Here is a 25,536-nt window from a genome sequence, read left to right as displayed (position 1 = left end):
GAAAACGATAAAGTGGCTCTAAAGATGAGGGATTGCGTACCTCCGGCGAAGTCTGAGAGCTCTTATATAGAGCTGTGGGGAGGCTTATGCACACCTATCGAGGCGTACACGTATCCTTTATCATACCTTAGTATGAGCTTACCAGAGGAGCATGCCTGACACCATACTGCTACAGTCAGAGCACCTCTCTGATGGGACAGCAGAACCTTCCGCCGTAGGATTCTGCGTATGGCTTGGTCGTCAAACATGCTTGTTGTCAGAAGATGTTCCCCAATGTCCCCTTGTCCTTGTCTCTTTTTTCCCCGAGCCGAGCGTCTATCCGCTCGGCAGGCATCGGTCCGACCGGGAAGATTTCACTCCATCGCGTGCTCGGCTGAGACTGTTCCTTCACAGCATTGATGCTTTACGCCTCGGCCGAGCGGGCTACTCGCTCGGCCCCGCTACCCGCTCGGCTCGGTGACCCTGTTCACCATGAGCGTCGAAAACCTGACTCCCCGTCGGGTTGTCTTTGATTCCGCCCGGACCCGTTCGACCCGACATTTATCCGACCGGATGGACCTCATGCTGGCCCTTTTGACTTCTGACCTTCACGTGTCATTGGCTCCCCACAAAGGGGGTCCCCCGTCCTTACTGCCGGATCACTTATATTAAGAACGACGATTTTTTTAACACATGTGTTCAAAAAATTTACTACTCTTAATATAGTGGGTCAAATTGATATTTGAGTACGTAAATATAATTAAGAAAACTAGACAAACACATAAGACATGACTACATGTTATGCTGAGCTCTCTAGGTTCATTAGTCGATTTTGACTGAAATTGGTCAAAATCGATAGATGGATCTAGAGAGATCGGAATAATATGAAACTATATCATATATGTTTGTCTAATTTTTCTGATAATATCGACGCCCTCAAACATCATTTCTATACTTCATATTGAGGACAACAATTTTTTAAATATAAATGTGTTTAAAAAATTCGATTCATGTTTAAAGAACTATTACTCTTAATATAATACATCAAATTGATATTTAAGGACATAAATATAATTAGGAGAACTAAACGAATACATAGGACATAGTTTCATGTCATTCTGAGCTCTCTAGCTCCATTAACCGATTTTAGTCGAAATCGATTGGTAAACTTAGAGAACTCGGAATGACATAAACCCAGATTTTATGTGTTCATCTTGTTCTCTTGATTATATAAATCGATTTTGTAATTGATTGCTATAGTGTAACAATTGATTCAAGATCTTACTGTGTTGATGAACAATATCCCGAATCAATTGCTACTGTAGTAATCGATTTGAGTAAATGCGGAGGGGCAAAATGGGTATGAGATATGTGATTTGATAATTTTAAAACTTGAGTGCGTGATTTAAATATTCCAAAATTTCATTTACGTAGTTCGATAATTTTAAATATGTAATATAATATTATAATCAAGAGTATTAGATCAACTTAAATTTAAACTATTGTACATGATTATTAATACGGGGAGTATCGAAAGTCTTCACCTATACCAAAAATGTCAATAGTCCTACTGAGATAGAGATCAAAATCCAGATAGGTCAACCAAATCACTTTCACTTAAGATACCCAAGACAAGAAGCTCCATCAACTTGACACATCACCCCGCTCAGCCCCCTTCCACCATCTCGATACACTGCCCAACTCGGCTCCTCTCCACCGGCTTGACACATCGCCTAGCTTTGCTCCACCGACTGAGCACACCACCCAACTAGCCTCAACTCCACCGACTTAGCATATCACCCTGCTCGCCTCAACTCCACCTACTCGGCATACTGACCCATTCAGCTCTACCGACTTGACACACTACCCTGTCCTACTCGACTTAGTTCTTATCGACTCGACACACTGCCTGACCCCACTCAACTCAGTTCATCTCTTACCGACTCGACGTTCAGGCTTATCCAGTTTGATTTTGTTAGTCTGACACCCTGTGACCTAATATACTCAAATTCTTCAGCCTCACCGGCCTATAACAACATGGTGCACTTGGCGTGTAATAACTAGTAAAACATGATCTTCCATAGTACAAAAATGTCGGTGAAATAATCTTAGTTACAATGTGACACATTCCTCATCAAAATATGTCAAACATCCCATTATCAATTAATACCCTAAAGAAAGAGGTATTAGACAGTTATGATATAAAAAGGATCCACTCCTGTGGAAAAAAGTACGTGCACATAACTGGAATTCTTCATTTCACTATTCTTCTTCTCTATCTCCTCTGTCGGAGATTTAACTTGGACATTAGAGTGATTGAATTGGGGCATCTCCTATATATCCTCCATTATAACTCTTTCTTTCTTTCTAAGACTTAGCAAGCGCTTCCATTGATTCGGCTCTCTTTCTTGCTCTTACTTGAAGTTTGGCGACTCAATTAACTCGAAAATTCAGTGGTTTACTCATTTCAGATAAGAACAATTATTTTTAAATAATTTGATGATTGTAATTTAATTTAAAAATTATGATAATATAATTAGCATGCCTTTTACATTTTACATGCGACGCAAATAAATGGGTTACATACCCCAAAAATCAAACTTGTAATTTTAAAAACGGCAATTTATCAAATCACACACCTAGACATCTTAATTGACCAAAAGGCGTATACTACTTTAGTATTTACCAAAGGACACACTTTTTCAAGTGCACTTCCCTTTTTATCCTTCTGACAAATCAAACTTTTTTTTTGTTGTTTTTCTTTTCTCCCTCTTCTCTTTCCTATCTCCTCTTTCATCAACGACATTTAAAATTTAGTTAATTTTTTTATAACATTTTAATACATTTAGAGAAGCTAAAATAAACTATGAATAGTAAATTTGAACTCCTTGCAATATCAGGAATCCACAGGAACTGAAATGAGTATAATCTGAGGTCTCTAGGTCCATCAGTGGGTTTCGGTCAAAACCCACTGATGGACCTAGAGAGCTCCGATTGCACCCATTTCAGTTTCTATGGATTCCTAGTGTTGCAAGTAGTTCAAATATGCTATCCATTGTTTATTTTGACTTTTAGAAGGTGTTAAAATACAAGAAGAAAGAATCAACAAAAAAATTTCATATCAGGCCCACGTTGGGCCTGATATGATTCCATATCAGGCCCAATGTGGATCTCACTCTATTAGGAATGCTCAACTGTTTTAGGAACTCTTCATTTCATAATGGATGTGTTTATGATTGCTCTAAGTAGAAAATAGATAAGGGCATCAATGCATATCCTCCTACATAAATGTTTCAGCTAGTGATGAAATCAAGTGGAAAAAGACAGTAGCAAAACGTTGAGAGTTCTCTGACAAACTAGAGAATGTATAATGCTTCATTACCTGTAAGAAATACATATGCAAACACTTAGAACAAATAGTCATAGTATAGTTATTGAAAAAAGAGAAGATACGTATAATTCCAATAAATAGAATTGACACAATACCAGATAGACCTAATTCTTCTACTAGCATGTAACTGCAAATAAGTCATGACTCACTTATTTCTTCTTTCTTTGTAAAAGAAAATTAATCCAGAAAATGAGATCACTTACCAGAAATAAGGGAAAAGGACAAAGAGACACCATTCCAAATTCTGAAGGCTGAAAGAAAAGTGTGTCAATTATTTAAATGGGAAAAAGATACCAAGCAAAAGGCAGAGGAATTGGAAAAATCATTACTTTTCAATATCCAATCCAGCATATTTGAAGAGGTATTCAGCAGTTAAGACTTTTCCAATGTGTATAATTTTTCAAACCCCCCAACAAAGACATACATCATGAACTGAGATTTAAGTCAAAATAAAATGCTACATTAGAAATGAAGAGTTCCTAAAACAATTGAGCATTCCTAATAGAGTGAGATCCACATTGGGCCTGATATGGAATCATATCAGGCCTAACGTGGGCCTGATATGATTCATATCAGGCCTAACGTGGAGCCTTTTTGCTGATTCTTTCTTCTTATATTTTAACATCTTTTAAAAGTCAAAATAAATAATGGATAGCATATTTGAACTCCTTGCAACATCAAGAATTCACAGGAACTGAAATGGGTGTAATCTGAGACCTCTAGGTCCATCAATGGGTTTCGGTCAAAACCCACTAATGGACCTAGAGAGCTCTGATTGCACCCATTTCAGTTTCTGTGGATTCCTGATGTTACAAGGAGTTCAAATATGCTATCCATTATCTATTTTGACTTTTAGAAGGTGTTAAAATATAAGAAAAAAGAATCAGCAAAAATACTCCACGTTAGGCCTGATATGAATCATATCAGGCCCAATGTGAGCCTGATATGAAATTTTTTTACTGATTATTTCTTCTTATATTTTAACACATTATAAAAGTCAAAATAAATAATGGATAGCATATTTGAATTCCTTGCCACACCAAAAATTCATAGGAATTGAAATGGGTGCAATTGGAGATCTCTAGGTTCATTAGTGGGTTTTGACCGAAACCCACTGATGGACCTAAAGACCTCATATTACACCCATTTCAGTTCCTGTGGATTCCTGATGTTGCAAGGAGTTCAAATTTAATATTCATAGTTTATTTTAGCTTCTCTAAATATATTAAAATGTTATCAAAAAATTAATTAAATTTTAAATGTCGTTGATGAAAGAGGAGATAGGAAAGAGAAGAGGGAGAAAAGAAAAATGACAAAAAAAAATTTGATTTGTCAGAAGGATAAAAAGAGAAGCGCACTTAAAAAAGTACATCCTTTGATAAATACTAATACCAAAGTAGTATATATTTTTTTGATCAATTAAGATGTCTAAGTACGTGTTTTAAAAATGTATTTTTTCTTCTGCACACAAACTATTTGATATGTGATATGATGTGACATCATTAGTATATTATCAGACTAGTCCCCAGGGCGTAGCACAGATGGGGAGTGCATGGTTCTATGGCTGAAAGGTCCAGGGGTCGATTCCCGGGGTGTCACTGCCTGGGGTTAACGTCTCCGCTATGCACTTTCCACCTGTGTACCTGTATTTACCTCCCTCCATATTCGTGGGACCGGCTCTAAGGGGCCGCTGATGTGACGGTTCCACATAATTTTTTTTTTTTTAGTATATTATCAGACTAAGCTAAATAAAAATTATACTAAAAGAGGATTGAAATAAAATTTTATGGGATTGAAATAAAAATTATACTTATAATTATAAATGGCGTGTTAAATTTGAAATAATATACAAAAGTTGAGCCTAATTAGTTAATTAATTAATTTAAAAAAGTTATACTAAAAGAGATTTGCATTTTCCGACTTAATTAATTCATACTTTTTTTTCCAGTCATGTTGGTTGACTGACAGGTCTTAAGTTGAGCAAAGGTTGTCCTACCCACCAACGAACTTATGACACCAGCCCACCGTAGCGGTGAGACTTGACTACGGTGAGACTTGACTAGTCATCCCACCTCGATGGCAGGAGGAGCCTCCGACCAGTTTGCCCGTTCCCGACGGCCGAGACGGGCGGTTACCAGATCCGACGACGTCACGGCATCGAGAGAGATGACGAAAGGAGAAGAAGCGATCGCTCGATCGACGGAGGCAGGAACGAAGTGACATTGGCCTCATCATTAAAAAGGGCAACGCCAGCGACGGTGACAGCTCAAAGGGGAGAGAGCCGAGAGAGAAGGAGGCTGGTAGAGGCGAGACCCCACCCTTACCGCCAAGGTGGGCCACAGCGGACAGCGGCCGCCAGCGCAGCGGCTTCCTCTACGTCATCACGCTTCCGAGACGAGATCTGGTATTTCGGACCTTCGATTCCTTTTTCTGGTCCCGTAGAAGGGGTAAAAGGAAGTGTGGCGAGGGTTAAAAATTTCTTTGTGGTCTTTACCGTGATCGTTCCGCCAATGACCAACCCTCTCTTTGGATCTCTTCTTTTTCTGCTCCCTGACAGCGTGTGGAAGAAAGCGAGGACCCTTTAGCTAGTGCTTCTGCCATTTCACCAGGCTAACCAGGTAATCGTGGCTAAAAATTTTCTCATTTATTGTTGGCATTGCGATTCCCGTTTCGTTTACTGCCTGCTTTCTGTTTCTTCTCGGTTGCTGCTCCAGCCGATTTGAACCTTTTTGAGCTGTTGATTCCTCCTCAATTGTGAGAAACTTTCAGAAAGCTTATCTTTTTCGGTTTTCAGGACATCCTTGTTCTTCATTTGTTTCTTTTCTGTGTTTTAACTTTACGTAGAGTTGTTTTTTGCTAAAATTATGTTTTTAGGACAAAGATGTGTCCTTGAAACTAAAAATTGTAGCTTGCAAAGATACGTTCTTTACATTTTCTCCCTTTCCTGTCTGTGGATCCCCCTTTTTTTCTTGAAAACGTTTACCATTATAAAATTTTAATTTCCTTGAATAAAGTAAGTAAAGCGATTTTTAGTTTCACCTAGATGCTCATCGCAGTATTTCTAGTGGTTCTATGCGTTATAGCAAGTTCAATCTTTGTGGTTGGACATGGGTGCGCAGTATGAGCTTTAATATTTCTTCTTACTTTCTTGTTTATTTTCATGTTCATCCACTGCAGTTCCATTCACAAGGATGCTTTAACAAAGTAGAAAATCGCCCAGAAGGTGGACATGGGTAGAAAAGGAAAGTGGTTTAGTGCTGTCAAGAGGGCCTTCATCCCCCAGTGCTGCCGAGGAAACCCTAAAGAGAGTCTTGATAATGTTAAGGTTTCTGATGCACTTCCTATAAAAGATGTGGGAACAACTGGTGCTGCTGCTCAATTGTTACTACCTGCTCCCATTGCGGAGGCTAAGTTGATCGAGAACGGGGATGAACAGAATAAGCATGCCTACTCGGTGGCGCTCGCTAGTGCTGTTGCTGCGGAAGCTGCAGCTGTCGCGGCTCAGGCTGCGGCAGAGGTTGTCCGCCTGACCACCTCCGCAACCAGGCAAACTGGTGAATCAAGCGAATTTATTGCTGCCGTCAAGATCCAGTCTGCTTACCGAGGTTACCAGGTGATCTTTCTACTTCATTTTCCCCCCAACTTGCTCTTCATAAAAATTAACTGCTTGGTTAAAAATCTTTGATGGAAACAATGCTCAGTACTTTGGCTCTCTAACTGATGGCATGCACACATAGGCATGAAAATGCGATCCCGTTCATCATATTTGTAGAGGAACTGACTTCTCGATTAAGTCTCTCTGCACAAGTTCATTTTGCAAGCAATTTAGTCTGGTTTGGGTTTGAGTTGGTGCGATATTGGTTATCTTAGAATCATAGAGCTCTGGCATGCCTGTTGTGTTTTTCATTTATTGGACATTACTTTTCCATAATTTTCCTTTTCTTAAATTGCTTGTTTTTGTTATTTGGAGGCAGTTGTTCATGTCCATCTGATAAACCACTTTCCGTTTGGTATGCCTCTTTAAACCAAACAAAGTTTAAACAACTGGGTAGTAAATGTGAGAAGATAAAGCAAGCAACTCTGTGCTTGTTATGGCTTTAACTATAAGAAGAGCACCAAACCACATAAATGATACTTTATCAAGTTGACATAGTAAACATGTGCAGCTGATTTAAAATGGTGGGACATTGAAATTATTGGTACCTTGGGGCCCCATTAATGAGAGCAATACTATAATATGTGCTACTTTTGGTTTTAGTAATGCGTGACATCGTTTGCTTTACGCTATTTTTAGAAGTTCTTATCTTGTCCAGATTGTTAGAACCAGAATCCTTCTGCACTTGTTTAAATTAACAAATGTTGAATGCCCAGGTTGCCACCTTTGGACATACACTAAAGCTAGTTGTGCTGTGAAGAATAGCCTTTAACTGAAACTTATGCATTTAATGAGGAAAAAGTTTGTCAGTGGTAGAAGTCCATGAGTTATTGCGCTTATTGTCTTCATCCTTCTTATATGATAATATTTCTCTTACTGAAAACTTTGTGAAGGCAAGAAGAACAACTAGAACTTTGCGAGGACTTAACAGGTTGAAGAGAGTGCTGGACGGAACTGCTGTCAAATCTCAAACTAGAAACACATTGCAGTGCATGCAAACAATGGCAAGAGTGCAGGCACAGATACATTCAAGACGGGTCAGAATGACAGAGGAAAACCAGGCTCTCCAGAGGCATCTGCAACGGAAACATGAAAAGGAACTAGAGAAAGTAAAGGTATGTATGCAATTTCTGTCATTATCTGCAACATTATTTTACACGGGGTTTGAACTCAGAATCAGCCAAGGCCAAACTAATACTCCAGAAAAAGATCATATGACAATGACTTTGATTAGCGGCGAATGTTTTATGGGTCAATGACACCTGTTCGCTGTGGATGGGATTTGCCATAATGATGCTTGCAAGATTTCCATGTTTGCTTTGAAAATGCTATGCTGTACTAATAGTTCAATGAAAATGCTATGCTGAACTAATAGTTCAATGTATTTAAACAATGTGGGAAGTGAATTTCATTCATGAAAACAGTAGTTTCAACTTGTATCTCTTCTAATAAAAAAATTGTAGCTATGTCATTCTTGTCTACTACTTGTAGATAGAAGAATGGCATCAAACATACTCTTGAACTAAATTAATCCAATTTTATGCTGGATGAATGCACTTTGAAATGGACATAAATGATTGGTGTCAACGTACATGGTTTATTGTGAATAATTACCACACTGAATCAGTGACACTGATTTGTGAGCCTGATGGTGCTGATATTGATACCTAATACGTGAAGTCAGTGAGCATGTTCTTGTTGCCGTTGCAATTAATGACTATGAATATGGATAATCTACAAGCATGTATTGTATTAGATGCACATGCATGCCTCAATTGTAGTGATACTTCAACCATAAGAATACTATACCTACAGAAAAATTTGATCTTGGGACCAGCCGATCTTTTCAAGCCTCATATTGACAGTGGAGTAACACTTGTGTTTTTCAGGGATTGATGCCTACTATCTTAACTTGATGCCATACCAAACTGTTTGAATCTCATGACTTTGGTTATTAAGTCTGCGCGTCTTGTCTTTTTTACCATGACCGTGTCTTTGTTTACTTTCCAGAGTCAGCTCTTTTGGCCGTTCACGATACCTGATTACCCTTTGATGCCATTGTTTCTGATGTGATTCAGTTCAAACAAGAGAAAGTTGTTATTTTAGATTGAACATGCAGTTATATGATATCTTTTTCAGCTTTATAGGACTATATAGTAGCTGTATGAAGTTTGATCTTGTAACAACCTTATCCTCTTTAAGTCTCATAGTGAGAATGAGCATTTCTATTGGTTTATATGGATTGAAAGACATTTACCATTTTTGAAACCTACCCTTTTACCAGAGTGCTAGCATTGTTACCTTTCAAGTGTTTCCTATAATTTTTTCCTAGCCTTTTAGCTGCTCACGATGATCCAACTTACCATTCAACCATATTGTTTTATGCTATCACTCAGGTGTCATTTTAGATTGGACATTCATCTTTTGATATATGTTCATCCTCAGTCTTTCTTCTCTTCCAGACTGAACTTTTCCTATTGTCTGACAGATTGCGGAGGAATGGGATGATAGCCCTCAACCCAAAGAGAAAATTGAAGCAAAGCTACTGAATAAACAGGAAGCTGCTATAAAAAGAGAAAGAGCTCTAGCTTATGCATTTTCCCATCAGGTGGTGGGCATCTTTCATTGCCCTAATATTATTGTTTATATTGAACTTGCCATTGTTATTACTATTATTATTATTTTGATACTTCTCTTTTTCTTCCAATATATATATGTATATATATATATTTATTTTTAATTTTCGTGTTTCAGTGGAGGAGTTCATCCAAATCCCTGACTCCAGTATTCACAGAGCCAAGCAATCCGCAATGGGGATGGAGCTGGTTGGGACGCTGGATGGCAGCAAGGCCATGGGAGAACCAAAGCTCAAAGGAAACTAATGATCATGCCTCAATAAAGAGCGCTAGCTGCAGTTTCATTGTCCGCACATCAAAACAACGTGACACTAGCTTCGAACGCACTCCATCCGCAGCTCAAAAATCAAGCCGGCCTTCAAGCCATTGCTCACCTGCAACCCCAAGCTGCATGACACCATCTGTTACAAGCAGAAAGAAATCAGAGAGCCCAAGAGGTCGCCGGTGCTCCGTCGACGATGACTCGAGGAGCATGCTCAGTCTGCAATCCGAGCGGCGAAGGAGGTTCAGCATTGCAGGATCATCAATAGGCGATGATGAAAGCCTCGGGTCCTCGACTGTACCTAGTTACATGGCGTCTACAGAGTCAACTAGAGCCAGGTCCCGATGCCACAGCCCACTAGTGTGTGATAGCGCTGGAACGCCTGAGAAAGGGTCAGTTCGCTCGTCAAAGAAGCGCCTCTCCTTTCCTTCGGTCGACAAGAGCTGCATCTCGTCTTCTGCAAACCTTAGGCGCTTTTCAGGCCCTCCAAAGCTAGGCATTTCTCCTGTGAAGGTTGTAACTACCGCCAGTGAAGAACAAATAGCAAACAATTGAAGGAGTGCTTACTTGATCTAGCAACAGATTAGCTACTAATTTAGTGCGTCGGTTTGAGAGTTCTTGATTAGCTTGTTTGTTACCGTTGTGTTTCGTGATTATGTTTGTGAAAGTTTGTCCAAATGGAGTTCTCGATGTGAGCTTATTGTCTTCAAAAAACTGTTATTGGCGCGTTTGCTATTTACTTTTCTTTCAGTTTAACATATTGCAGTTTACCATAGGTCTGGTTCAGGTCCAGATGGCAATAGCAAAACTCGTCCAATCGAATTGGCAGATTCAGCTGAATCAACTACAGATGGGTCAGGTCAGTTCAGGAAACCTTAGGCCCCACAAGTTACGAAAGCAAAACAAGATGTAAAGGAGAGCAGCTGGTTCTGGTTCTGATTCTGATTCCAGGCTTTAAGAGGCATCAAAAAAGCTTTCAGAAAGTATTAATTTTAAGATATTCTAGTAATCCTCTTGCAAACTGATGTGGACCCAGATAGAAACACAGTGAACATTTTTTTTTCCTACTTTGTGAAAAGATGCCCACTCGAGACACATTTGGAGACACTTTTTCTCTTAATGTTGATCAATCCATACTCTTTAGGCTTTTCATCAGCATCACAAAAAAGTGGAACAAGAAAAAGAAACTTGCCTTTAACTCCTTGGATTTCACTTTCAGATTAAGAACCTTTATTCGTTATTAGATCGAGTTCACACTTATATATTATGTGTGATCCTATCTGAGAATGCTCGATGATCAATTTGCTGGTGAGGTATTGCTAATATTGACTTTTTTGAAAAATTTCTAGATCATGTAATCTTACGAAGCCTTTCCAAAGTGTCTGAGATGAAGAACACGTCCAGATGAGCAGATTAGGATGACAGTTAGGGGACACTCTGACGTTCAAATAAGACTTTTGAGAAGGAGGAGTTGATCATAGAAATTAGGGTTTTAGGCGTTATGTGTGTGTACCTTGGCTTTTCAGGGTCGACTACCTTATATAGGATCGGTCTCTCCGCCACATTCTCCCAATGCCCCCCCCCTCGTTCCTCACGATCGTGGCCATATTCCCTAAAATAAATGTCCATCATAGCACATTTATGTTTGAGTGAATAACTACATTTTCCATGTTTTGTATGATAATGACAGCATTATCCATGTCCTCGAAGAATAACGGTTCCCTACTTTAATTTTTTATAGCTAGAGCCATTTCAGTTTAGTCTGGAGTCGGGAGTCAAGAGTCAAGAGTCAAGAGTAGGTAGCCTGGGGTCAGGAGTCAGTAGTCGGTAGCTTGGAACCTGGAATTGGGAGTCGGTAGCCCGAAACTAGGAGTCGGTAGCTTGGGTCGGGAGTCGAGAGTCGGGAGTCAATAGCTTGGAGTCGGGAATCGGTAACCTGGAGCCGGGAATTGGGAGTTGAGAGCATGGAGCCAGAAGTCGGGAGTCGAGAGTCCATAGCCTGGAGCCGAGAGTTGGAAGCCTAGAGCGAGAAGTCAGGAGTTGGTAGCTTGGAGCCGGGCCTTAACTACTATCATGCCTTTTGACCTTTTTAGCCGCGTGACCTTGATTACCCTCGTATCACTAATCTTTCCCTCAAATCTAGTTGAAGGAGATAAAATTTTGACTAACTGGACTATAGTGAGGTGGCAGGATATCTTTTTCATTCTTAATTCTTCTGCCACGTGGTCAAGAGTAAATCAGGGACACATTTGTCAAAAAGATCTACACTTTAATTGTCATCACGTCCATTAAATTTGGAACATGCTTTATCAACATTGATTTTCGAGTTGGGGAGACGACATTGCCTCCAAGGTTATATCACATTTAAGTGATATGACCATTTAGTAAGGAAGACTGACCACCTATCTCAGAGTAATGATTATTACGAATTGTCGTAATTTGTGTTTGGTCGGGCTATAGGCGGTCCTCTCTTACTCCCCGAATGATCTAGATCCAAGGGTCTTGATTAAACTGTAGGACCGTTGGGCCGGCTAGGAGGGGGTTGTTGGATATCCTGCTAATACAAAAAGGAAAACAAACCCTCCTCGAACTCTTTAGGCTAACACTTGCATAAATAAACTAAGCAGTAAATTAAAAGCATAAAGAAAAAGCGAGGCACAAAAGATTTACTTGGTTACAACCGATGTGGTTGTTAATCCAAGGAAGATTAAGCTCAATAAAACTCCTTCTGGCGGAGAAGCCTCGTACAGCGTTGAAGTGCAGAAAACAGAAGCTTAGACTAAAAGAGAGTGTGCAAGCACTGGATTTACAATCAGTGAGTTCTGTTTAAGCTTCTGGACCAAGGCTATATTTATAGTCTTGGTCCGGGCGCCTGGAAGGGTTCCGGGCGCCCTGGGGGGATAAATTTTATCCCCCAACGGTCGGATCGAGTCAAAACTCGATCCTGTTAAAAAGTCCATTCCGGGCGCCCCGGATGGTTCCGGGCGCCCCGGATGGTTCCGGGCGCCCCGGACAGCTCCGGGCGCCCCGAAGCCAAAAGTCAACCCAGTTGACTTTTGGTCCGTGCTCTCTTCTCTGGTTCAGCTCGCCTCTGGTCTCCGGACCCGCTTGCTTGGGTGATCTCTGACATCCGGAATAGGGCTCACCCGAACCCATCTTCCGGTCTTCTCGAGCGTGCTTCCCTCCGGCTTCTCGTCCCTCGGAATTACCGCGTGTCCCTTCTCGTCCACCAGCGTACTCATCCGCAGACTTCGTCCCTCGGTCGCACCCCGTGCCGACCTTCGCGCTAGCTGCGTCTCTTGCTCCCCGAGCAATCTTCCGCTCCGACTTTCGTACCTCGGACCCACCGCGCGCACTTCCTTCTCGTCCGCCGGTGTACTCTTCCGCAGCACCTCGTCCCTCGGACGCACAGCGTGCCATCCTTCTCGCTAGCTGCGTCTTCCGCTCGAGTACCTGTGCTCCTAAGCTCCTGCACACTTAGACACAATGTTAGAAACAACGCAGGACCTAACTTAACTTGTTGATCACACCAAAACAACCTTGGGGTTCCAACATAAACGACCCACTATATAAATAAGATTGCAAGGGTTGTTGTCATTTTATGCAATCCTGATTTGTGTGTACGTTGATCTTCTTCATCTTCGCTTTAGGTTCCTTGTGTTTTCATCCCTAAGTAAGTTTCTCATCTCTTCGTTGTTGATCGTTCCGGACTATCTTTGGCCTCCCCTCTTCTTGTCAGCGTTGGTACCTTAATATTGGTCTTGTGATGACTGCAAGGTCCTCTTCTCCTTCTCTTTGGTATCGATCGATAGAATCTAGTTTCAGTAATGCCTCATTAGTTCACATAATGACCATCCTGATCGTCCACCCCCGGGATGTGTAACCTTCTTTCAAAGTCATGTGATAAGTGTAGGACCGATAACACGTGAGACGGGGGGAGGAGGGGGAGGGGTGAATCACGTGTATTTAAAAAACTTTAGCTTTTTAAAAGTTTAAAACAAAGTGCTTAGAGAAAGAAAATAAAACACAAGAAAATACAAAGACACGATCGGTTAATTAGTTTGGAGCCTTTGGTGACTTCTACTCTAAGACTCAGACCCCTCGGACCTATCGACGAGTATCCAGTAAATTCTTTACAGGTAAACTTCCGGTAGAGTAATCGAATACAAAAGAATATTAGATAATGTAACAAGCTATATTTCTGTTAAGCAGGTATAATTATAAAAACTAACAGTAAATTCGTTACCAATACAAAAGATGAAGATTTGGATGTGCTCGTGTGTTGGTGTCAGTCCTCCAACAGCGGTCGAGCGCAATAGGGCATTAGTACAACCACAGTGTGAAGACGAAGGTGCAGAATGAACATTTGAGTTCGAGTAGAAGTTTTGTTGTCAATACTCATCGAACAGAGCTTTTATTAAGTGTTGAGGGCACTTCCAACCTTATCCGAGGCGCCTCCAACCTCAAACCTGATCCCCAAAGATTCAAACTTGATCACCTCCACTATCTTTGATTTCTATCCGCGCAAGAGCACCTCCAATGCACCTCTGAGGCACCTCCAGGGCGTCTCCATGCACGAAACCTTATCTGCAAACTTTATCTTTTCGAGGGTGCCTCCAAGCGCTCCGAGGTGCCTCCGTGCCTAGCTTCATAGCACCTCCATCACACAGGAGACTTCAGTCGAGGCAGCCCAAGCGCCTCCAAAGCATAGGAGGTGCCTCATATCACTATTCACTCGAGGCTAGATTTTGTACTTAGTTCCTGCAAGTTCATGTTAGTCCAATAATGAAAAGTAACCTGCAAAATTGAGTTAGCACAATAAAGAAATAGTATTATTAATTATATTCTTTCTTTCCAAGATCAGGATCTAGTCATGGTCTTAGCTTAGACATCCGAAATGTCTCTAAGTTGGACCGCGCTTATAATCTCACCGAGACTCGTCCTCACTGGATCACTCTCCTCTAGTAACTTATCTCACTTACCATTTATAGTTACTTGACTCACCTTTAAACCCACCAGGTCCTCCCTCCAGTTGTTAGGTCCGCAGACCCAATTGAACTTCAGCCAACTGTCAGGTCCCACAAATCTAGCTGGATTTCCTGTCAGATATTTGGTCACTCCTTGACCTATCTGGATGTTGTGTCAGTTATCAAATCCTCAGACCTAACTGGGCTTCAACCTAGTGTCATGTCCTCTAAACTCATCAATTCATGCATACTCTGTAAAGAGGTTAGACAAACATAACACCTAATTTTAATTCATTTATCATTCATCAAAACCTAAGTTTGACTATTGATGCTAACTGCACCAACAATTTCACTAAAAGATTCTTTAAAATATTTTTAAAATAAATTTTAAAAGATTTTTTAATGATTTAAAATTAATTTAATTTAAACATTTAATTTATTTAATTTTAAAGTTAAGTTTAATTAATTTAATTTTAAGGTTTAGTTAATTAATGAAATTTTAAAGCTTAATTAATCCTTATTCATTTCACCTGATCTATGTTTTCAACAAATGGTATTCCTCTTTGTTTTGTGAGATGAGTTAATTAGAATTTTAATTTTAAGATAATTTAGCTTTATGTTAGATTCAGATTTAACTATCAATCAATTAAATATACATTTAAAAAATTGGCTTCCAAGCTATGGCGAAGTACAAGGGCCTTCTTCAGTATCGGAGCAACAACCACTTCTAGATAAAGTCATTTTAAGAAATTAGACATTTAATCTTCCTATTGATAAACTGTGATCTAACTATTCTAGGATATGGAGAGGAAGCTTCGGTTAGCTCCATTTAGCTAAATAGACCAAGAAGAGTACGTCTTACCCCACTTGACTCTCTAGACCAAGTTTTCCTAACGTACTATCATCTCGCCCCATCTTGGTACTAAGTTAGACAAATGTCAAATTATCTTTTTAGTCTAAACATAATTACCCAACTGGATAGACTATGCTTTAGAGGTGTCAACTAATTTGGTGTCCCCCCCTGAATCATTGAACTTATGTTTAAGTTTTTGATTAGGTTTATATCGATTTGTTTTGTAGTTAAAATATACTTGATTGTAGCTTTGTTCATGGGATTTAAGTTTTTGACTTGATTTGGACTTGTAACCCGAGTTTGGATTAATTGATTGTTTTAGTTTTTTAGATTGATTTAAGGAATTATCTTGTTTTATTTTTATATAGTGAATTTTGTTTTTAGGTACATAAAATTTATTTAGTCTTATTTGCTTGATTAGACAAGCTTTTAGAACTGATGTTTTAGTTGATTTCTTATTCATACATGTAATGATTTTTAAAAATTGAGCAAATAAGTTAGATATTACCTGGTTGGAACCTTTGGAAGTGAGTACAGACTCATGGCTTGACTTGTACTCGGACTCACTTTCTAGTTCCGACTCGCTTTCCGATTCTAGTCTGGTTGCCATTAGTGCAAGGTAGTTGTTATGCTTCGATTTGTTATTGTTCGATTCTTCCGAAGATGACTCATACCAAGTTGCTTTGAGGGCCTTCTTCATCTTCGACTTCTTTGGCTTGTCTTCTTTGAGATTCGGACATTCGTGCTTACAGCACCCCTTTTTGTTGCATCCATAGCAAGTGATGCTTGATTTGTTGAAGTTGGGCTTGATCATCTTCTGAAAATCTTTTTTGCTAAAATCCTTCTTTTTGGTGAACATCTTCCTTACCATGTTCATAAGTTGCTCTTCTTCATCTGAGTTTGAGTCAGATTTAAATTTTAGCTCAAGTTTAGTCTTTGTTTTTACTTGCTTTGTAGAACCTACAAGGAAATCTATATCTTTCTCGATCTTTTGGGAGTTAGTTTGTTAATGTAATTCAAGTTCATAGAATAATTCATCTAATTTTTATTTATTTAAATTCCTTAAAACTTTATAAACATCTACTACAGATGGCCATAGTGCGTTTCAGGGAAAAAAATTTAGTGCATACCTTATTACGCCTCAGTTTTCCAGTTGGTGGTTGATCAGGTGAAGTCCGTTGATGATGTTTTTTATCCTAGCATGAAGCTGACTTGTCATTTCTCCATTATGTATTTTAATATTAAATAAACTATTTAAAATCAAGTCACATTTCATTACCTTGGCATCACTTGTGCCTTCGTATTGCTTGATCATCTTGTCTTAGAGTTCTTTGACATTCTTGAATGGTCTGACCCAGTTGAGTTCTTCCTTCGTTAGTCCACATTGAAGAGTGTTTATAGCTTTTAACTCAGTTTGCACCTTCTTCTTCATTTCTGGATTCCAATTTTCTAGGAGGATGATCACGTTGTTATTGTCGTTTATGTTAGAGTATATACTAAAAGCCTAGCTTTTGGTATAAACATTTATCTAGAAATAAGAATCACATTGGTCAAATGCCTACATTTATGATAAATGTAGTTGTTCAATTAATTTATATTGTAGATAACATGGTGTGTGGTGTCACACACAGAGGATCATGTTATCAGCACCTTATAAATTATAAACAGTAGCTCACGACCAAGATGGAAAGGAACAAACCATTGGAAGGTCGTAGTGTAATTAGGTGTTAGTTTATCTTAACTATATAATTACACTAGTACACTTAGAGTGTATTGAGTAGGACCATTAGAGGTCATTTCTTTTATACTGACTTTATAAAGGAACAAAGATCTAAGTTATTATGGAAGTGTGTGCTCTTAATCCTAATATAATAACAAGCACATATATTTAATATTTATTTCTTTAATTTATCAATGGGTGAGATTTAGTTCGATAAATCAATAAGTCCGATAAGTTGGGAAATGATATCACTTATAGTGTGTGTTGTTGATTATAGAAGGAAACTGTGTCCTAGTGATCTAGGTTGATAATGTCCCCAAGAGGAGCTCATAAGGATTGTCATGTTAAATCCTGCAGGTGGACTTAGTCTGACATGACGATAAGGTTGAGTGGTACTACTCTTGGACTAAGATATTAATTAAATGAGTTGTCAGTAGCTCACTTAATTAATGGACATTCGACATCTTAAACACAGGGAGACTAACACACTCATAATAAGAAGGAGCCCAAAATGTAATTTGGGGTTGGTGCAGTAGTTCAATAATAGTTCTTTAGTGGAATGAATTATTATTGATGAAATTAAGTTGTGTGTTCGGGGTGAACACGAGATGCTTAATTTCATCGGGAGACCAAAATCAATTCCTCCTCTCGGTCCCTATCGTAGCCTCTTAATTATAGAGTACTATACCCACCTATATTCACCTTCGTACCCATCTAAAAGGGGCCGGCCAAGCCTTGCTTGGAACCCAAGCAAGGGCCGGCCAAACCATGTTTAGATGGGCTTGATTGTGGCCGGCCCTAGCATGGGTTCAAGCTAGGGGTGGCCGGCCATTAAAAATAGAAAAGGAATTTTAATTTTAAATTTTTTATTATGTGGAATACATGATCTAAAAGAGAGTTTAAAAATTAAAATATTTCCTTTTATAAGATTCTACAAAAGATTAAGAGAAGAGTTAATCTCTTTCCTTATTTGTAGATTAAAAGGTTGATTTTAATTTTGGTAAAAACTTTCCTTATTTATAAATCATCCACATGTTGAAAAGATAAATTTTAAAATTATAGAAATTTCCTTTTATAACATCAACCATGAAGGGATTATTAAAGAAAAATTTTATTTTAAAATTTTTCCGGAAGCAAATTAGGAAGCTTTAATTTTTCTAGCGAAAAATTTTCTTATTTGCTTGTTTTGATGTGGCCGACCATATGCATTAAGAAAAGGATTTTAATTTTAATTAATTAAAATTTTCCTTTTCAATGACAAAAGAATTAAGGAAGGTTTTATTAAATTTTCCTTATTTGTCAAGGCTAAGGATTATAAAAGAGGGGATTTCGGTGCCTTCATGATACACAACCTCTATTATATTTCTCCCTCTTTTCTTCCTTGGTGTGGTCGGCCTCTTCCTTTTCTCTTCTCTCCATCTTTGTGGCCAAACCTCCTCTTCCTCTTGGAAATCAAGTGGTGGCCGGATCCTAGCTTGGAGAAGAAGATGAGGAAGCTTGCATCCCTTGGAGCTTGGTTGGTGGAAAAGGTTCTTCATCCTTAGGAGGTTTTGTGCTTGGCCGAAACTTGAAGGAAGAAGAAGAATGTGCTAGGTGGTTCTCGTCTCGGAAGATCGTTGCCACACAACGCCTGAGATTAGTAGAGGAATACGGTAGAAGATCAAGAGGTCATTATCCACAAAGAAAGGTATAACTAATAATTATTTTCTGCATCATGTTAGTTTTGTTTCTTTGTAAAAATACCAAATACAAGAGACATGCGATTCTAGTTTCTCGAATTAGTTTTCGAAATTGTGTTCTTTTATTTTTTTTCTTTTACTTGTGATTCGATTGTTCTCAGTGGTTAACCTAGGGTTACTATGGGAAGGTTAAATATTTAATTTCCTTAAAAGGCTTTGTCTAGTCGGTGGTAGTTGCTCTCATATCCAAGAAGGTCAAGTGCCTCGCCATGCAGTACTGGAAGTCGATTTTGGAAATAGATATTTAATTATCTTCGTGACCTAGGTGATTTGGATCAAACGTGTTAAGTTCTGCAGGAGATCCAAGTCTAAACCTAAAAGAACAAATAAGTTAAACTTAGGATCAAACGTGTTAAGTTCCGCAAGCGATCCAAGTTTAATTTAAAAGAACACATGGTAGCTAGGAAAAGGTTCAGACCTTTGTACAAAATTTTTGTACAATGGAACCGTTAGGCTTTCTGAGTAGCAATCAACAATTGGTATCAGAGCGAGGGTTTTGCCTCTGTGTATTTGGTATTAGTTTAATTATGCATATGTCATACATATTTAGGCAGGATAATAGTAGAATGTGCTAACTTTGTGGATGCAGGATCCAACTATTATGACTTATAGATATTGTGTGTGTGATCGGACCCTTGGACATGTCAAGGGCATTTTATTGTGTGTGCATGATTGTATTATAAAATACAACAGGAGCTGTATTTAGTTTTATTAGGATTTTATTTTTGATCTAGATACATGTACATTCCTTCGAGGAATATAGGATCGAAAAATGTAAAATTCTATTTATGTCGCGGATTGAATCTTGCAAGGCGTGGAACCTTTTGAGGACCAGAGGCGCAGCGGAACAAGGAGCAAGATGGATGCGATAACTAGACCCGGTGGCGGTGGCCAAAGATGGCAGCAGCTAGGGTTGGCGACACACGGAGGACAACAATAGATAAAAGTCATAATAATTGAAAATTAGTTTTTCTATTTATTGCTTTTTATGCTGTACTGTGTGTGCTTGTTAGTATGCATGTTAAGTAGGCTAACATAGTCAAAATTCCTCACTTTAAATAACTAAGTGGGAGAGGAATTTTAAATAAATTCCGTGGTCTCCATTACTGGTTTGTAAGTGATGCAACAAGCTTGCACGTTGGCTCTGAGTGCCTTCCTCCATATCGGATGAGCTTGTTTGCGGATCACTAGATCAAACTTCCATTTTGGATGACTATAGGAAATTAATCAAGAGCGTGTGATCTTCCCCATCGGAAGGGGCACAATCTTATTAATGGACTAAGAGTCAAGTAATGGTATACACTTAGGTATATCTAATAGTACCTCCCCATCGGAGTCACTGCTGTTATTTGTGTGACCGAAGAAAACCAACTATTAATTTGTCACTAAGATAGGTTGACAAGATAATAAAATTAAAACTCCTCTTATAAATGTTTGGTTTTGTATACGTCCACATTATCGTGGCATACAAAATTCACGGTGTTTGAGGTAATTTTATTTGTCATAAAGATTTATTGACAAGATAATTAATGGGTAAAACCCTCCTCTTACAAATGTTTGAATTATGTATACATCCACACTATCGTGGCATGCATAATTCACGGTGTTTGAGGTGTTGATGAATTTAAATGATATTGTTTTAAGGAATCAATATTATTTTAAATTCAAAGTTTTGACCAAATATTTGATCAAAGACATACCAACTATTAATTTTATTCGTCATAAAGAAAGGTTGACGAGATAATAAAATTAATGGATAAAATCTCCTCTTTGATTTTGTATACGTCCACACCATCGTGACATACAAAATTCACGGGGATTTTAAGGAGTTGGTCTTGACCAAATATTTTTGTGATTCTTAGGATTTAAAATGTTTGTCAATCCCCTAGTTGCTATACTATAGAATAGACTTAGTAGTCCCAATTATAATGATTGGAAATAGGACTTGGACATTAAGGTAGACTGTCCTCTTAGAACTGAGAACAATATAGGTGTGTTTTATTCATTAGTTGATACATGACTAGTGGTGTTATCTACCAGTACCTGGTGTGTAGATACGGGAGCCATTGATCATGTCTGCAATTCATTGCAGAGGTTCCAGGAAAACCGATAACTATATGAAGGGAAAATCACCAACCACATGAGCATTGCTACAAAAGTAGTAGATGTTGCAGTGGGAGATGTTTATCCTCTGATAGGAATAAAATATGGGTTTTTAGAAATTGTCTTTATATACTAGGTTTAGAAAGAATCTGATTTCAGTTTCTAAACCATCAAAGAATAGATATTCTGTTTATTTTGATAATAAACTTGTTATAAAAAAAATAGGGAGTTATCTGTTCTGGTATGTTGGTTGACAATTTATAATCCAATAACTCTCACGATGCAATAAATGGAAATTATAACACATCTTCTAACTTTAAGAGAAAGCAACCTTCGGTAATAAACCAATCATATTTTTGGCATCTAAGGTTAGGTTATATTAACTTGAGTAAGATTCAAAGGATAATAACCAATGAACTCTTGGGTTCATTGGTAGTGGAAATCTTTCCAACCTGTGAATCTTACTTGGAAGGAAAAATAACCAAGAAGCTTTTAAGTCTAAGGGGTATGAAGCCAAAGATATGTTGGAATTGGTTCATTCTAATTTGTGTGATCCTATGACTATCCAGACAAAAGGTAGTATCGAATATTTCGTCTATTTTATAGACAACTATTCGAGATATAGATACATTTACTTGATGTGCCGCAAGTCTAAGTGCTTTGATTAGTTCAAAGAGTATTACGCTGATGTGGAGTAACGTCAAGGTAAAAGTATTAAGACACTACGGTTAGATCGTAGTGGCGAGCACCTCTTAGGAGAATTTAGGAGTCACTTATCAGAAGTGGGGATTTAATCCCAACTATCTACACCTGGTACACCCCAACAGAATGGTGTAGTAGTAAGAAGGTATAGGACTCTTATGGAAAAGAGTAGATTGATGATGAATTATTCAGAAAATTACCAAATTCGTTTTAAGGATATACTCTGGAAACGGAAGTGAACATAGTACTTTCCAAAGTTAGAACTCTCTACTCATATAGAATTGCTAAATAGGCGTAAGCCTATTTTGAAGCATATTTGGATTCGGGTAGTCCAACACATATGTTGAAAAGAGACAATGATAAGTTGGACAGGAATTCACTTGTGGGTTATCCTAGAGAAACGAAAGTAGGTTTATAGTCATAAAAATCAAAAGGTCATTGTTAGCATCAATGACTGATTTTTAGAAAAGGACTATGTAATCAACCACGAGCCCATAAGTAAATTTGCTCTTAAGGAAATAATAAAGGACATGTCTAATCTAGTACCAACTGTACAAGATGAAATATCACAAGAAACTGCAATACGTATCACAAATGATACACAATTGCAGAAAGTGTCTTGTCATAGTGGGAGGATTGTTAGGCAACCTAAAAGATTCATGCTTTGGGAGAGTCTTTGGACTTGATCCCTGGTAGACATGAACCTGGTCCCTGGACATATGACAAAGCACTCCAAGATAAAGATGCAACATCTTGGCAAAGAGCAATGAATGAAGAATTAGAATATATGCATTCTAATAGAGTCTGGGAGCTTATAAAATCACCAAATGGTGTAAAAGCCATTGGGTGAAAATATGTCTATAATAGGAAAAAATGGATAGACAGGAAGGTGGAAACTTTCAAAGCAAAGCTTGTTGAAAAAGGAAACTTTTTCACCGGTAGCTTAAGTCAATCCAGATTCTTTTATCTATTATGAGATTTGACAAGTGGATGTCAAGACAGCTTTCCTTAATGGAAATCTTGAAGAAAAGCATCCATGTAAAGCAACCAGTGGGGTTTATTGCAAAGGGTAAAGAGCATCTTGTGTGTAAGCTCAATCAGTCTATGAACTGAAGCAAAGCTTCAAGGTCTTGGACATCTGGTCTAATGAAGTAATCTAGACCTATGGATTTATTTAGTGACCGGATAAGTCTTGTGTATACAAGAAGTGTGATGGAAACGTGGTGGTATTTCTTGTACTATACGTAGATGACATTTTTGGTAGTTGGAAACAATATCAAAGTGTTGTCGGAAGTAAGGGTATGGTTGTCCAAACAATTCGATATAAAGAACTTAGGAGAATGTGCACATATTCTTGGGATCAAAGACATAAGGGATCGCAAGAAAAGAATATTGTGCCTATCCCTAGCTTCATACAGTCCTTTCTCGTTTTAAGCATGCAAAAAAAAAAAAACTCCAAGTAAGGTTTCCTACCTTTTAAGCATGGAGTAGCTTTATCTAAAGAGATGTCTCCGAAGACATCAAAGGAGATAAAGTAAATGAAGGCAGTTCCTTATGCTTCGGCTGTCAGAAGCCTAATGTATTCTATGCACGAGATCAGGAATCTGTTTTGCCAAGGGCATAGTTAGTAGATATCAAAGTAACCCTGAATAAGGACAATGGACTGTGGTAAAACATATATTGAAGTACCTTAGAGGCACTTGAGATTATATGCTAGCTTACAAGGCAGTTAATTTGGTCCCTGTGGGTTGCATGGATTTTGACTTCCAATCAGATAGGGACAATAGTAAGTCAACTTCGGGGTTTTGTGTTTACTTTAGGAGGTGAAGTCATAACTATGGAAGAGTGATAAGCAAAGGTGTTTTTTCGGACTCCACCATAGAAGCTGAGTAAGTGGCAGCCTCTAGGTAGTCATAGAAGCTGTATGACTCAGATACTTCATGATGGACATAGACATGTTTTTTGGTTTGCCCAAAAATTATTACAATTTATTGTAATAATAATGATGCAGTAGCAAACTCGAAGAAACCATTAGTCCATAAGGCGAGTAAACACAATAGAGCGCAAGTACCACCCAATACGAGAAATCGTATAAACGAGGAGAAGTTGTTGTTGCTTAGATTGCATCAAGTGATAACCTGGAAGATCTTTTCACTAAGGCCTTTAAAGCAAGAGCTTTTGATGGGCATATTGAAGGGTTGAGAATTAGATGTATGGCAGCAGATATAGCAGCATAGTCTTTTAATATAAGTGGGAGATTGTTAGAGTATATACTAAAAGCCTAGCTTTTGGTATAAACATTTATCTAGAAATAAGAATCACATTGGTCAAATGCCTACATTTATGATAACTGTAGTTGTTCAATTAATTTATATTGTAGATAACATGGTGTGTGGTGTCACACACAGAGGATCATGTTATCAGCACCTTATAAATTATAAACAGTAGCTCACGACCAAGATGGAAAGGAACAAACCATTGGAAGGTCGTAGTGTAATTAGATGTTAGTTTATCTTAACTATATAATTACACTAGTACACTTAGAGTGTATTGAGTAGGACCATTAGAGGTCGTTTCTTTTATACTGACTTTATAAAGGAACAAAGATCTAAGTTATTATAGAAGTGTGTGCTCTTAATCCTAATATAATAACAAGTACATATATTTGATATTTATTTCTTTAATTTATCAATGGGTGAGATTTAGTTCGATAAATCAATAAGCCCGATAAGTTGGGAAATGATATCACTTATAGTGTGTGTTGTTGATTATAGAAGAAAACTGTGTCCTAGTGATCTAGGTTGATAATGTCCCCAAGAGGAGCTCATAAGGATTGTCATGTTAAATCTTGCAGGTGGACTTAGTCTGACATAACGATAAGGTTGAGTGGTACTACTCTTGGACTAAGATATTAATTAAATGAGTTGTCAGTAACTCACTTAATTAATGGACATTCGACATCTTAAACACAAGGAGACTAACACACTCATAATAAGAAGGAGCCCAAAATGTAATTTGGGGTTGTGCGATAGTTCAATAATAGTTCTTTAGTGGAATGAATTATTATTGATGAAATTAAGTTGTGTGTTCGGGGTGAACATGGGATGCTTAATTTCATTGGGAGACCAAAACTAATTCCTCCTCTCGGTCCCTATCATAGCCTCTTAATTATAGAGTACTATACCCACCTATACCCACCTTCGTACCCATCTAAAAGGGGTCGGCCAAGCCTTGCTTGGAACCCAAGCAAGGGTCGGCCAAACCATGTTTAGATGGGCTTAATTGTGGCCGGCCCTAGCATGGGTTCAAGCTAGGGGTGGCCGACCATTAAAAATAGAAAAGGAATTTTAATTTTAAATTTTTTGTTATGTGGAATACATGATTTAAAAGAGAGTTTAAAAATTAAAATATTTCCTTTTATAATATTCTACAAAAGATTAAGAGAAGAGTTAATCTCTTTCCTTATTTGTAGATTAAAAGGTTGATTTTAATTTTGGTAAAAACTTTCCTTATTTATAAATCATCCACA

General features: G+C 38.2%; 1 protein-coding gene across 4 annotated transcripts; it reads left to right on the top strand.

Moving 5' to 3' along the window:
* Positions 1–5,383: 5,383 nt before the first annotated feature.
* Positions 5,384–10,628, top strand: LOC122053023 (protein IQ-DOMAIN 3-like). Of its 4 annotated transcripts, XM_042614847.1 has the most exons (6): positions 5,384–5,774; positions 5,928–5,988; positions 6,548–6,983; positions 7,919–8,140; positions 9,514–9,636; positions 9,780–10,628. In XM_042614847.1, exons 3-6 carry the CDS (start codon positions 6,600–6,602, stop codon positions 10,476–10,478), a joined length of 1,428 nt encoding a protein of 475 aa, XP_042470781.1. In that variant the 5' UTR covers positions 5,384–5,774; positions 5,928–5,988; positions 6,548–6,599; the 3' UTR covers positions 10,479–10,628. The 4 variants fall into 4 exon arrangements, with proteins under 4 accessions (XP_042470781.1, XP_042470783.1, XP_042470780.1 ...); XM_042614849.1 differs by having other exon boundaries at positions 5,384–5,988; positions 9,514–9,633; XM_042614846.1 differs by lacking the exon at positions 5,384–5,774 and having other exon boundaries at positions 5,781–5,988.
* The last annotated feature ends 14,908 nt before the right edge of the window (positions 10,629–25,536 follow it).

Source organism: Zingiber officinale, chromosome 3A (assembly GCF_018446385.1).
Source record: "Zingiber officinale cultivar Zhangliang chromosome 3A, Zo_v1.1, whole genome shotgun sequence".
In the NCBI taxonomy this organism is placed as follows: Eukaryota; Viridiplantae; Streptophyta; class Magnoliopsida; order Zingiberales; family Zingiberaceae; genus Zingiber; species Zingiber officinale.
Note: the sequence above shows the minus strand (reverse complement) of the source record. Positions and strands in the feature narration are given on the sequence as shown.